This window comes from Barbus barbus (assembly GCF_936440315.1).
Source record: "Barbus barbus genome assembly, chromosome: 35".
NCBI lineage: Eukaryota > Metazoa > Chordata > Actinopteri > Cypriniformes > Cyprinidae > Barbus > Barbus barbus.
This window is the reverse complement of record NC_136763.1, coordinates 2,882,000-2,895,882: the sequence shown is the minus strand read 5'-3', so window position 1 is coordinate 2,895,882 and position 13,883 is coordinate 2,882,000. Positions and strand designations below refer to the sequence as shown.

Below are 13,883 nucleotides of genomic sequence, written 5' to 3'. Positions count from 1 at the left end.
CTTTTAATAAATAATGCACCTAAACTAATTAAAACACTTTCAATAAGTTTTACATTTTGTTTGCATTTAAATTCAGATCTTTCCCATTTATAGTCGTTCAGCTCTGAAGGCCTGTGGGCCAAAATATAAAAAAAAAAAAAACTAATAAAAAGTGGTCATGAATTTATGATGTGGATTTGATTCATGAATCCTCTACTTGTGCACAGCAAATGTTGCATAATTTATGCATACAAAGAAACACAAACAGTAGTTATTGTCTGATGTTGGATAGAAACCGCAGTGGTCGACAAACCTTCAAAAGTAACGGTCTAAAATTACTCCTTTTAGTTTATAGTTTGAGGCAAACCGCACAAAGCTGCAAACACACGATCCCTCTGAGCTCATAAAACAGGTTATTTCCATACACTGATTCAATTTGCCACTAAAAACTACAGTCCTCTATGTGTGATGTAGGAAACAAGGGTGACTGTGTCGCGTTTTAAATGAGTTGTTTTATTTGTAGTGCTTTCAGAGAGGACATAATCACTTAAATGCAAAAATAACACTAATGTGACGCTTTCATTATTTGTCGTAAATTATATGCTCGTTCAAAAAGAGAGGTGAAGATTTATCAAGACTGATGAGGTAGTTCACTTTAGTAAATCTGGTCACAGAAAATGTGTCGAGGTCACCTCTGGTGTGAGAATCAACTCTTAAACTCATTAGCCACCAGTTTTACAGCTTTAGGCAAATTTACAACATGTAAGAAGCACATTTTCACTCCATCCATCAGTCCTGAACATAACAGGAGCAGCTGTATTCAAACGGTACTAACTTGCACTAATGGTCAAAAGTTTACAATAATTATGGTTTATAAAAAATTGCTTAAGTGTTGTTGAAATAAGTCAATAAGGCTACATTTAATAAAAAGAAAAAAAAAAAAAAAAAAAAAAAAAAAAAAAAAGTAAAAATTGTGAAATATTCCAATTAAAAATAAGTTTTTTGTTGTAATATATATAGTAAAATGTAATTGATTTCTGTGATGCAAAGTTGTATTTTCAGCATCATTACTCCAGTCTTCAGTGTCACATGATCTTCAGAAATCATGAAAATATGCTGATTTGCTGCTCAAGAAACATTTCTGATTATCATCCATGTTGAAAACAGTTGTGCTGCTTTATATTTTTGTGAAAACTATGATACAATACTATTCAAACAATTAAGGTAGAATTTAAAATATTAATAATAATACTTATTTAGGACACATTAAATTGATCAAAATTGACAGTAAAGGCATTTATAAATGTTACAAAATATTTAAATTTTCTGTTCTTTTGACCTTTCCATTCAAATAACCATGATTTTCATAAAAATATTAAATCAGCAAAAACTGTTTAATAATAACAACCAATAATATTTAAGCAGCAAATCAGCATATTAGAATGATTTCTGAAGGATTATGTGACTGGAGTAATGATGCTGAAAATCCAGCTTTGATCACAGGAATAAATTGTGTGTCAAAACACTACAACAGAAAAAAAAAGTTTTTTAAATTTGTATAATATTTTTTCCTTCCATTTTGATTAAATAAATACAGACTTGGTGAGCAGCAGACACTCAAAAAACATAAATTTTTTAATTATTCCAAACTTTTGAGCGGTAGTGAACATGACAAAACTGAGACATCAGATCACAGCAGATAACATGCTATTTTAACAATCCCATTACGTCACATTAACGATTCTGTGAGGCGTCAAGTATCGGAGAAAGTCTGGCCTAATGGTTAGAGAGTCGGACTCGTAATCCAAAAGTTGTGGGTTCGAGTCTCGGGCCGGCAGGGATTGTAGGTGGGGGGAGTGAATGTCCAGCGCTCTCTCCACCCTCAATACCACGACTGAGGTGCCCTTGAGCAAAGCACCGAACCCCCAACTGCTCCCCGGGCGCCGCAGCATAAATGACTGCCCACTGCTCCGGGTGGGTGTGTGTTCACTGCTGTGTGTGTGTGTGTGTGTGTGTGTGTTCACTGCTGTGTGTGTGTGCACGTTGGATGGGTTAAATGCAGAGCACGAATTCCGAGTATGGGTCACCATACTTGGCCGTATGTCACTAGAAAAAAGAAAGTCTTCATGACAATTACAATATCCTGAATCTCTGGTATGATAGCTATCTGTATTTGTGTGGCCGTTCAGACAGATCTCACCGTTTGAAGATAACGCTGGGCGCTTCTATGTAAACAACAACACTAGTGCAAGTTTGTAAGGTGACAAAGCCGGCTCACCTGGGCCGTAAGCGCGTGCCTTCTTCGGGTTGAGTTTGGGTTTGAGAGGAGCTCCGGGCTTCAGTTTGGCTTTGGGGAACTGAGACAGATACGTCATGACTGACTGCTCGTCCACACTGGGGTCAATGATCTCCTCTGGAGCAATCACCTGCAAACACAGACATAACGTATAAGTAGTGTGCAAAAAACATTCACCTGGTTTAATGTGCAGCACATTTATTTCAGAAACATTTGGCTTGAAGGCTGGACTACCCGTTTATCCAAAACAATGTTATTTTTAGTAACACTGATGCACTATTATAGCTGTTCATATTTTTAATTAGGATTTATTTCTATATTTTCTTCCCTTTTATTCTAAAGTTAATAATTTTGTTCCTTTTTTTGATAACTTAATACATTTTAAACTATTTTAATGCATTTTTTCAATAAATTGATTAATTGTATAATTAGATATAATTATTTTAATTAATTTAAAAAGGTTAAAAAGTACATTTAATTTCATAATTGTGTTTACTAATTTTATTCATTGTATAATTACATTTAATTAGTTTAGTTATTTAAATGTAACAATATTAATTAATATTAAAATTAACAATTAAAATTATTTCTTATTTTTATTTAGTTTTAGCTGTTTTAGTATTTCAAGGTAAACTAAAAATGAGAAATGGTGCTTTGGCAAAAAGAAACATAAAAAAATATATTTAACTTTATTTCAGTAAACATTTATTAAACAATGAAATAAAATTAGTTATTTTAAATTAAATTTTTATTTTAGCTACCATTTATTTTATTTCAAAAGGATTAATTATTTATTTTTTTTATTTTTTTTCTATAATAACCCCCGATTCAAACATTAGAATCCTGACATTTATTAATTCACCATTAATTCAAAATGAAGAATATTTAAAAAAATGCAACTGAAAGTATTTTAGCATTCACATAAAGCCAGAATATTACAGTAAATCTAAACCTACTGAACTGAGGTCACAAAACTCAAACACGAGAACAAGACCAGGCTGGTGATGAGTGAAGCAGACGTGTTTGCTGAGGTGTGATTGAGGTGTGTTGAAAATCATATTAACTCTGTGGCAAACAGTGCAGCTGATACTGATGGGTGTGTGGGTGTGTGTGTGCGCACATGTGCGTGCGTGTCTTATTCTGTTAGCATGAATGGAGGGGAAGGAACATGTGGACCAGTCAAACACGTATCTCTTAACAGATTTGTGGCGCCTCTGCGCTGCTGAAATCTCATCCTGATCCACTAGAGGTCAAAGGTCGCCAGCTCACCTGTGGGATTCCCAGCCAATCATCAGCGAGCTGCATGGCCTCCGTGGCATTATCCACCGGCTTCTCCCCGTCCCAGATCTCCCAGTCAGGACACAGGCCTGAAAAACACAAACATACCACAAGACGAACAGTTAAACAGGTTGCTAAGGTGTTAAATAATATTACTACTTCTAAATAATAAATTTATCTGATTTAATTATTATTAAACAATAATCAAAAACTGATTTGTATATAAAGAAATTAAATGTATAAAAACTACTGCGCTTTGCATTGTCGCTTGAACGGAGACACTACAGCGATCCGTCACGTCACATTATAGAGTGTCAGACACACTGCTTAAATTTCATTAGAAAATTAACAATCTGAAAGCCCAGACGTTTCATGTAAAAAATAAAAGCACAAAGATTATTGAAATTACTGGATGTGAATCAGGATTCACAAGCTGTCAAAATTTAAATGAAAGCTATATATTAATAATAACAACAATAATAAATAAATTAATAAATTAGCAAACAATTAAGTACCAAAATTAATTAATTTATATTAATACCTATATTATTATTAAATTAATATTATACAATGTACTAAGAATAAAACTTAGTTTATTAAATGCATTAATAAATTATACATACAGTGGTGTGAAAAAGTGTTGGCCCCCTTCCTGATTTTTCATTTTTTTGCACGTTTGTCACACTTTAATGTTTCAGATCAAACAAATTTAAATATTAAATCAAAGATAACAAGTAAACACAACATGCAGTTTTTGAATGAAGTTTTTTTATTATGAAGGGTAAAAATAATCCAAACCCACATGGCCCTGTGTGAAAAAGTGCTTGCCCCCTAAACCTAATAACTGGTCGGGCCATCCTTAGCAGCAACAACTGCAATCAAGCGTTTGTGATAACCTGCAATGAGTCTGTTACAGCGCTGTGGAGGAATTTTGGCCCACTCGTCTTGGCAGAATTGTTGTACAAAGACTAAAAACCGAAAATTAAATGTATTATTAATGAAGTGCCAAGTATGAAAAGGTTTTTCTAGAATTGTTTAATGACCATAAAATGCGAAAACATGCACCAAAAAGGTTTCTCTCAGCAAACTGAATCGCAAATATTAGGAAACATTAATGTTGTACCACGACAGAAGTGCTTTGCACACACAGTTCTGGACTCATTCACAGCTGTGTTTTACAGTCGATCCACCGTATCTATACAAACACACAGCAAACGCACAGCTGTCCAATAAACACAACAACAGCTGACCGGCAGGAACGAAACGTTCTGCGCAGATTCTGCTCACCTGGAGCGCAGCTGTCCACCAGAGCGCCCAGCGCCCGGCCGTTCCTCCAGTCCCGACTGAAGTTAGAGATGGGGAGGTCAGGCACTTTGTTCTGGATCCAGCCGAGGAGTCTCTGCTTGGGCGTCTGTTTCTTGGCTTCATCATCATCTTCATCCTCCCAGACGGGCATAGAGATGGAGTAATGGAGGATGAGGGTCCATACCAGACCCAGGATCAACTTCAGGTTCCCGTCCACAATCGCTTTGCTGTCTGTTGGGGGACATTAAATAGAAAGATTGAGTGATAATAATAATAATAATAATAATAATAATAATAATAATAATAATAATAAACATTATTGAAGCCACTGAAAGTACTAAAATAAATTACAAACAAATTAAAATACAAGTAAAATAAATTAGAAATGCACAACTAATAAAAGACGACTTGAACATAAGCAAGCAAATGAGTAATAAAAAAAATACAATTCATTACAATAAATAAAGTGAAAACGTAATTAAATAAAAAAACAAGTGAATGTGAATAAGCAAAGCAAACGTAATGAAAATAGCTGAATGAATATAGCGAACAAGCAAACAAATACGTAATTAAATAAAAATGATAAATATATCATTTTAAATTTACATGTGATTTATTAATATTTTTTAGAACTATTATTAAAATTAATGAAAAAGTAGTTTATGAATGAATTAATATATAAATAGAAATAAGAACATTTAAAATGTGTTTATATATTTATAGTCTATTTCTTGTTTGATTGGTTAAAAATAAATGAACCTAAAATGTGTAATATCAACATTTGTAAAATTGATAAAAATTGACAAATAAGTTTAAATTTATATATTAACAGTTTATTTATAAATATAAAATGTTGGCTTTAGAAAACAGCTCTGATATAAATGCAGCAGAGTTGTAAATGTGACAGGAACAATACAGAGCTTGTATAACAGTGTATATAATGAACCACAGCAAACACTGACTGGACTAATAAATAGATATATGGGGTGGAGTATTGTATTTGTAAATGACTTGGCTTTTCAGCAAAGCAGAAAGAACTAGACTTGAGGTGCCTGGATCACTGAATAAACAATCGATCAACATTACACCCGTCAGGAATATGATTCACTGCAAACCCATCCCTGAGAACTGATCTTATATCACAGGTAATAAAATGTTATTTAAAAAAAAAAAAAAAAACAAAAAAAACACACATGATCTTTCACAGTTGATCCTGAAGAAAACAAGCAATTAAGATGAAGATTTGTGCTCAGTTACGGTAAATGAGCACTCAGAAGATAAAGCAGCGTTTAGCACACTTCATATGAGTTCATTTGTCATCTCGGACAAAAGCAGATGTTTGCAGGAGGAATCGCAGCAGTTAGTGATTGTTAACACTGCAGAAATCATCAGTGTTCACACTATCAGTCGTCTACTGCAAACCTCAGGAGTGGAGCTGAACTTCAGCACACAGCCAAATATCAAGAGCAAATCTGACACGAAACAAAACTAATGCAGCTTGAACTTACAGTTGGACATTCAGGTTTGTTTGTTTTTATTTAAAAAACTAAAATTATATAATCATTCAAATAAATAATGTATTAAATTATTGATCAATTATTGATTAATGATCACTGAGATATATAAATACACACTATATATACACAATTTTTTGTAAAATTCAAAATCTAAAAATAGATTCACATTTACTTTTTTATATGTATACTTTGTTTACGTATTAAAAACAAATATTAAAATATATGTAATAAATATCAATATAATATACTTCAATAAAATAAAATATCAAATAGACATTTAATAATTTCATTTTAATTAATTTTTAAAATGTACACTAATTATAAGTTAATATATTTAAAATCAATATGAAATTCATAAAATATCAAATAACAAAATTACACCATTTTCACTTATTTAATTGAAATAAAATCTATATTTTTCAAATGTAGATTTTAATATATTTGTATGAAACTGTGTTATACTCACTCCGACACAAATAAAAGCGGTCACTGAGGTGGTTTTCAAAAGTACCTTAAAAGGAGAACATTTGTAGATTTTTCTGAGAGCTTATGTATAACAAATTAGATAAATAGAAATAACTTTGATCCCTCAATGTTTGTTCTCTACATTTCCATTAGTCTGTATAGTGCGGATTGACCCAGTGACCGGATCAGTGCGCCGTCGCCGCTGGTACCACGAGGCAGACGGTGGAATGCTCTGGCAGCGTTTGAGAAGCTGGAAATGTGCTCAGTTCCTCTCTGGACTGAGCATAATTCATTAGCACTGACCCCCATCCCGTCACGCCTTCACAAGGCTCCTGTTTAATGGGATCTCCATGAGGAGCGCCTTCGCCACCGGACGGCCCAACAATACAATAACAACAAACACGGCCGCCGACGGAGCGCTTTCAGAGAACAGCAGAATGAGGGTTACCATGGCAGCAGGAGCTGCATCAAACCAGTGATGAATTATAGATGAACCGAAGTTGTTAAAAACACAAACAAAAGAATGCAAACACTGTATGCAGTTCATGCTGGACTGAAACTGTGACATTGAGTGACAGCTCTGACCAGGTTACAGACCAAATTATGATATCAAAACATAATATTTTATGAACTACTTTGTTTGGGTATATTCATTAAATTAATAAAAACATGAATTATGACATATTTACATATTTAAATGTATTTAAAAGGATGCATAATATTTGTATTAATATTTACATTATATAGTTAATAATAAATATATTAATGTTACATATATGAACAAGTTAATAAATCATGCATTTAATTCTATAACAATTTTTTTATTCTATAGTGTGTGCGTGTGTATACATATATATATATATATATATATATATACACACACACACACATATATTTGGTGTGTGTGTGTACGTGTATATATTATAATATTCTCATTAATAAATTATCCATTTACTTACATATTTTATATAATGCATTTTATGTACAAAAACTAAATTTATACATTTTTAATAATTAAATGTTTATTTAATAAACAAACAAAATGTAGATGACCCAATATCTGTCAGTTTGTTTCCCTCCAAAAATGAAACCAAAAAGCAGCACGAGCGAGCAGAAGGTCATCCGGGCCAATCATTGTTTTAGGAGGTCATTTGAGGAGAAGCAATAAAACACAGGGAAGTCCCAAAGAAAATCCAGCCTGAACAAGCTTGGAAGGACACACGCACAATACTACTACAAGCATTTCCTACATGACAGGAAATCTGAGATGCTCACTTTAAAACTCTTTAGCTGAGCGCTTGTAAAAACACCAGCACATTTGACGATTTGTTAGTTGGTCCTGCAATTCCATTAGTCTCAGAAACACTCATTCAGAAACACTCAGAAACACACAAACAGATGGCTAAAAAGCTTGATTACGAATGTGTCCAAAATGCTGTCCAAACACTGACACAATCCAATTACGAGAATACACAAGCGATCATCGGCACAATACACCCTGACATGAGTCAGTACTATCAGAGCAAACATGCACTTACAGTACTAGAACAAACCGTGAAGATCTAGGAGCACATCAGAACAAAAGAGAAAGACTATTTACTGAGAAAGATAAATATCAGTTTTGTTAAAATCTAAATAAATAAATAGTGTATGTAAATTAATCTGTATATATTTAGTTTTTCACGCAACCATATTCACCTTTTGTACTTTTTATTTTAGAAAAAAAAAAAAAAAAATTTACGTTTTAAATTTATATTATAAAAAAAATATATATATAAAAAAGTATATAATACAAACCATAAAGACAGTATCACACACAAAAAGAGAAAATGAGTTTACCAAGATAACAAGCAACGGTTGAAGTCAAGACCGTCCCTGACCACATACAGACGATATAGAGGATCACTTACAAAATAATACATGACCCTGTAATAAAAGCCTGTTCAGTAATGCTTCAGAGCAAGGAGCAATCATAAACAACCTTAAAAAACCTGCTCCAATTCCTCTTGAATGCATTTGCAAAGTTTGAAGCACCAGCATGGGTCAAGACTGACTTCGCAAAGGTTAGAAATGTCCTGAGCTTTATTATTGATATCTCCTTGGGAACCGGCCTGGAGAAAATCAACAAACACTTATGAAAGTGAAGCATGATGTGAGCAGCTGGAGCCACCGTCACCAAACATGATGTGATCCTGGGGGCGTATTACAGAAAGATCCTAACTTTAAAATCTTATCTGTTTGGTAACCATGGTAATTTCAGTTAGGACCACATTTAGGACAAAAGCTATTACAGAACAGCATAAGTGCGTTATCTTAACTACAGATAGGAAAGGGGTCTTACAGAAACCTCCTAACTTGACAAAAAACCCTAAAAACTGTCTTAACTTTAGGACAACCCCACAGCTGTCCTAACCTCAAAATTATTTGAAAGCTAACGGAAAAAAATGCTTACAACTGTGCTGTCCGACAATGGTATTACATTTATTAATAGTTGAAGAACAAAGATGTTTAATGGTAGAAAGACTCTTGGAGGACCCTGAAGATTATATTTTGATGACAAAACACTTATAATTACAGACTGCCGCACAACATATTACAGTTAGCACAGAAATTGCAGCCAGCATTATAGAGACCAGCAAAAGTGCCACGGAGCATTACTGGTTAGTGCAAGTGACTAATGCCTTACGGTTTTTTTTTGCAAGTGAAGTAGCTTTTGTTTCTCTCATCATCAGCAGTGTTGGTTGCTTTGTAACAGACCTGAGAGTAGATTGTCCAGCTTGATTATGCCATTTAAGATTTCCTAACTAGAGATAAGATACTATTTTGTAAGATAGGATAAGAATCCCAAATCAAGATGTGCTTCTGTAATACGAATTTGCAAAAAATCCTAATTTAACATCATATCTTAAGTTAAGACCTAAGATGAGAAACTTTCTGTAATACGCCCACTGAAGAGCAAATCAGATTCTCTACACAGAGGATCAAACTATCAGTTTAATCAAACGGTCGCATTCATAACAGGCCATAAACACCTTGAGTCATGCCGTTACAATTTATACTGTTCTTCTTCTGATATAAATGTTGACAGACCTGGAAAGATTAGAAAGAAAGTGTTTATTTTTCATGCAAGTCACATGAGCTGAATCTTAAAAGCCGCTAATGTTTAACATTGAAAGATCAAACTAAACTTATTGAAAAACTCACAAGGATCCAAAGATCACAAGACAGACAGAGGAAATTATGTTTTGAATACAAAGGAAATTAAGAACATCAAGATATTTAAACGTTTTAGCATTGACATTTTCATGACAATTACATCCCTGATACTCATTACTATAATAATAATAATAATAATGTTATTATTATTCTTATTATTATTACTACTATTTATTACTACTACTGCTGTTATTATTAAATTTGTATTTTATAGCATTAAGTACTAAATTAATAATAATAATACATTATTAAAATAATTTATCAAAAACTTTAATTTGAATACTTGACATTTTTTGCATTACACTTATGAATAAAGCTATAATTAACATTCTTAGTATTCATAAGTTTTTGAAGAATATTACAATTTATAGCAACATAGCAATTATATTCATAAGTGTAATGCAAAATATTTTAATATTACAATACTTTAATATTGGTAATAAAAGTTGTGGATGCAAATAAATCGTTGTTTGGTGTAATGCTATAAATGCTGTGTCATTTTAGCATGTGTCATATTACCATTAACTTATGATTTATGCCAACTTAAAAAAAATGTAGTACAGTGATTTACAGTTAAACACTTAAAATGAAGCTAATAAGAAACAATGGGTACTGCAAGAGACACAGTGTGCATAATTGTTATGAAAATAATGTTATGTCCAGTTGATATGTGGGCTGGAATGTGACCATGCGAAACAATTAAAACAAGAAAATAGAGTAGTCTTCCTCATCCTGACTAACAAACTTAAGAAGGTGAGGGCGTAACCTTGCGGCACACCATACGAAATGAGAAAACAAAGAGGTTAGAAACCGTTTTGCACAGTTGTAACCTTCTGTAAATGATTGCTCCATTATTTCATTGCTTCCCCGGGCTGGCGAGTCTCCCATGGCTCTGCTTTCATGAGATTAAGTGAGAAAAAGAGGCAGCAGATTTCCTCAGGGCGGGTCTCCTGGACCCAACCAACCATTACACCAGAGACACACAGCTGCACCCCACAAACTCTCTGATCTCGCTATAAATATGGACAGAAGCGAAACCCAAGGTATTTTTCCCTCGCTTATCAACAGTTAAAACAAGACATATCAACCCGAAGGACCTTGTTAGTCGAGGTCTTCCTGCAGGCCAGCATTCAGAAAGATAAAGGAGATGTTCTGGAAAAGCCCTAAATTATTTTCCACCAGCACATATGAATTTAAGCCTCGATGATCAGATTCAACTAAGAGCACAGGGATATTTATGGTTCATTGAGATTTTTCAAAAGAAGTGAGATGAGTTGAAGCTGTCAAAGTTAAGCCTGGCCGTCTGACAGCGGCCCATCTGGAAATGTGTTTGAGGCGAGCAGAGTAACGCCGAGACTCCACCCGTACCGCCGTCATACAGATCCACATTACAGCTCTGATCCCGCAACGACTCAAACTCAACATTATGAGAGGCTTGGGAAAGGGAAAACGCTCCAGAAAGACACAGAAAATCAGTTTGAAGTATATCTGAGGGTAGGATGAAATCACACAAAACCTGTCCACACGACATTACACCACAAATTAAAAACCTGGAAATAATATTTTTCATTAAAACAAACAAAGCCTATTATTAGGAGCATTTTTTTACATTGATATGACTTCAGTAACCTCTGTATTTTCATTAATGCATAAAACACATACTATATACATAATTTATATATTTAAAAAAAAAAATTAAAAAATATTGATTTCACTTTTTTATATTTTTGTTATTTACAATTTTACTTTTTATTTTTAATAAAATAAAAAAACCAAACAGCACACGTTTAGTTCAGTAAATACACCTATGAAATTACAATGCTTTACTATTGCAGTAATTTAAAAACATGGGAAAAGTATGGATAACTTTGAAAAAAATGCTGTCATCAAAATAATGGTCAAAATGCAAACAAAATGTTGTTGTTGTCGATGATCCTAGGGCTTCAAAGGCCTCCCTCTTTAACTTTGGCATGAAATGCCCCAGACATGTTCTCATGAGACTCACCAGGCCAAGTATCGCATTATTCGAGTGCCTGTCAAGCTGACAATAGTCATAAGTATCAGTGAAACTAAAACAAGTAATATTTAAACAAAAGCAGCAGGTGATCGCCTCGTAAGGAGTAAAATGAAAGTCCACCAAAATCCGCCTGTATTCTCAGAGATAAATGATTAAGGAAAAGAGTTGAATGCTTGTGTTGGTCTCCATGGAGACAAAGCAAACGAAACAACACTAAAGGGAGAGCACAGGCAGGACCGGTTTACACACAATCCACCGCTTATCGCCAAACACTCACACTTAATCACCAGAGGAGGCTCTGCTAATAGGGCTGGAAGAGAAAGCTATACATTAAAAAAAATAGAGCTTAAACAAATTAAATTAAACGTAAAGATATACAACAAAATAAATGAATTATATTACCTACTTGTCAAAAGGGAAAATTTATATATATGACCCGTGTGTGTGCGCGTGTGTGTGTGTGTGTGTGTATGCATGTACAGTGGTGTGAAAAAGTGTTGGCCCCTTCCTGATTTTTTTTTTTTTTTTTTTTGCATGTTTGTCAATAATTTTTTTCAGTTTTAAAATTATTTACAGATTTTTTTAATTATAATTTTTACTCTTATTTTCACTCAATTGTTACTTAATTATACTTAAGGTCCTTGATCCTGTGCCGTTTAACACAATGCTGCCTTGCAAATGAAATACTACTGTAGATAAAAAATAAAAAAGGGATCTATTGTACCATTTATCTGCATTTCTTTGACAAATGATGGCAGTTCCTTAGAGACGCAGGTTGTTTTTGGAGAACATGAGTGTGTGTTTGTGTTGTAAAAGTTATGCCTGCTGGTAATTCAATAGGGGTTTCCTGCTCCATTCAGAAACTGCTGAGCCACACCTGCGCTGCAGGACACAACTGAAGAGGAACCATGAACAACACATGTTTCATTAGATGAGACGAACACACACCTGTTCTGTGTAAATGACACACACTTCAACACCCAGATTACGGTGCAGAACAGTCCCTAACTGATTCAGTTGAGGTGATCAAAACAAACCGATCACAGGACAGAGAGGCTGAGGGTCAACTTCAAATCATCTCCATCTGTCTGTATTGTGTTAAAGAAAACTCAAAGAAACAACACGGAGCTCATAAAGAGCCTCAATGGACCCGTCAAGTGTTTCCACTAAAATGCTTATAAAACATCTGATTTACAAGCTCTGAACGGATCTCAGGAAGAGCGCCACAGCTTCTCTCCAACTCCAGAAAATACAGAACTTCAACTTAGCGAGTTTAATGTTTTTATGACAATACAGCAAATTTGAGAAATACTCCTAAAATACCATGCTTGTACGATGACATGCACAAAAGGACAGCCAAAAATATAAATTTGCTGACCCTCAGCCCACACAAGATGTAGAGGAGTTGGTTTCTTCATCAGATTTGTAGAAATGTAGCATTACATCACTTCCTCAGCAATATATCCTCTGCAGTGAATGGGTGCCGTCAGAATGAGAGTCCAAACATCACAATAATCCACACCACTCCATCCATCAGTTAACATCTTGAGAAGACAAAAGCTACATGTTTGTAAGAAACAAATCCATCAAGATGCTTTTAACTTAAACTGTTGCTTCCGGCTAAATATGAGTCCATAATAATGCTTCCTCCAGTTAAAGTCGCTCACATTACAATCCAGCCACATATTTGTTTTGAGCTGTTTTGGACTTGTAAACCGTGCTTGATCTGTGTAGATTTCTCTCCTGATTCAGACGAGACCACTTAAGTGTTATGGATAGATGGCTCATGTGAAGTTAAAAACATCTTAAT

At 34.0% G+C, this 13,883-nt stretch overlaps 1 protein-coding gene across 1 annotated transcript in view; it reads right to left on the bottom strand.

Moving 5' to 3' along the window:
- The window catches only part of LOC306855201 (filamin-B-like), a 95,847-nt gene that overhangs the window by 56,569 nt on the left and 25,395 nt on the right, over window positions 1–13,883 (bottom strand). The window contains exons 2-4 of the mRNA XM_079393689.1: window positions 4,841–5,089; window positions 3,545–3,642; window positions 2,258–2,405 (exon numbers count right to left, since the gene is read on the bottom strand). Coding sequence (XP_079249815.1) covers window positions 2,258–2,405; window positions 3,545–3,642; window positions 4,841–5,089 — 495 coding nt within the window. The remainder of the gene's footprint in view (window positions 1–2,257; window positions 2,406–3,544; window positions 3,643–4,840; window positions 5,090–13,883) is intronic.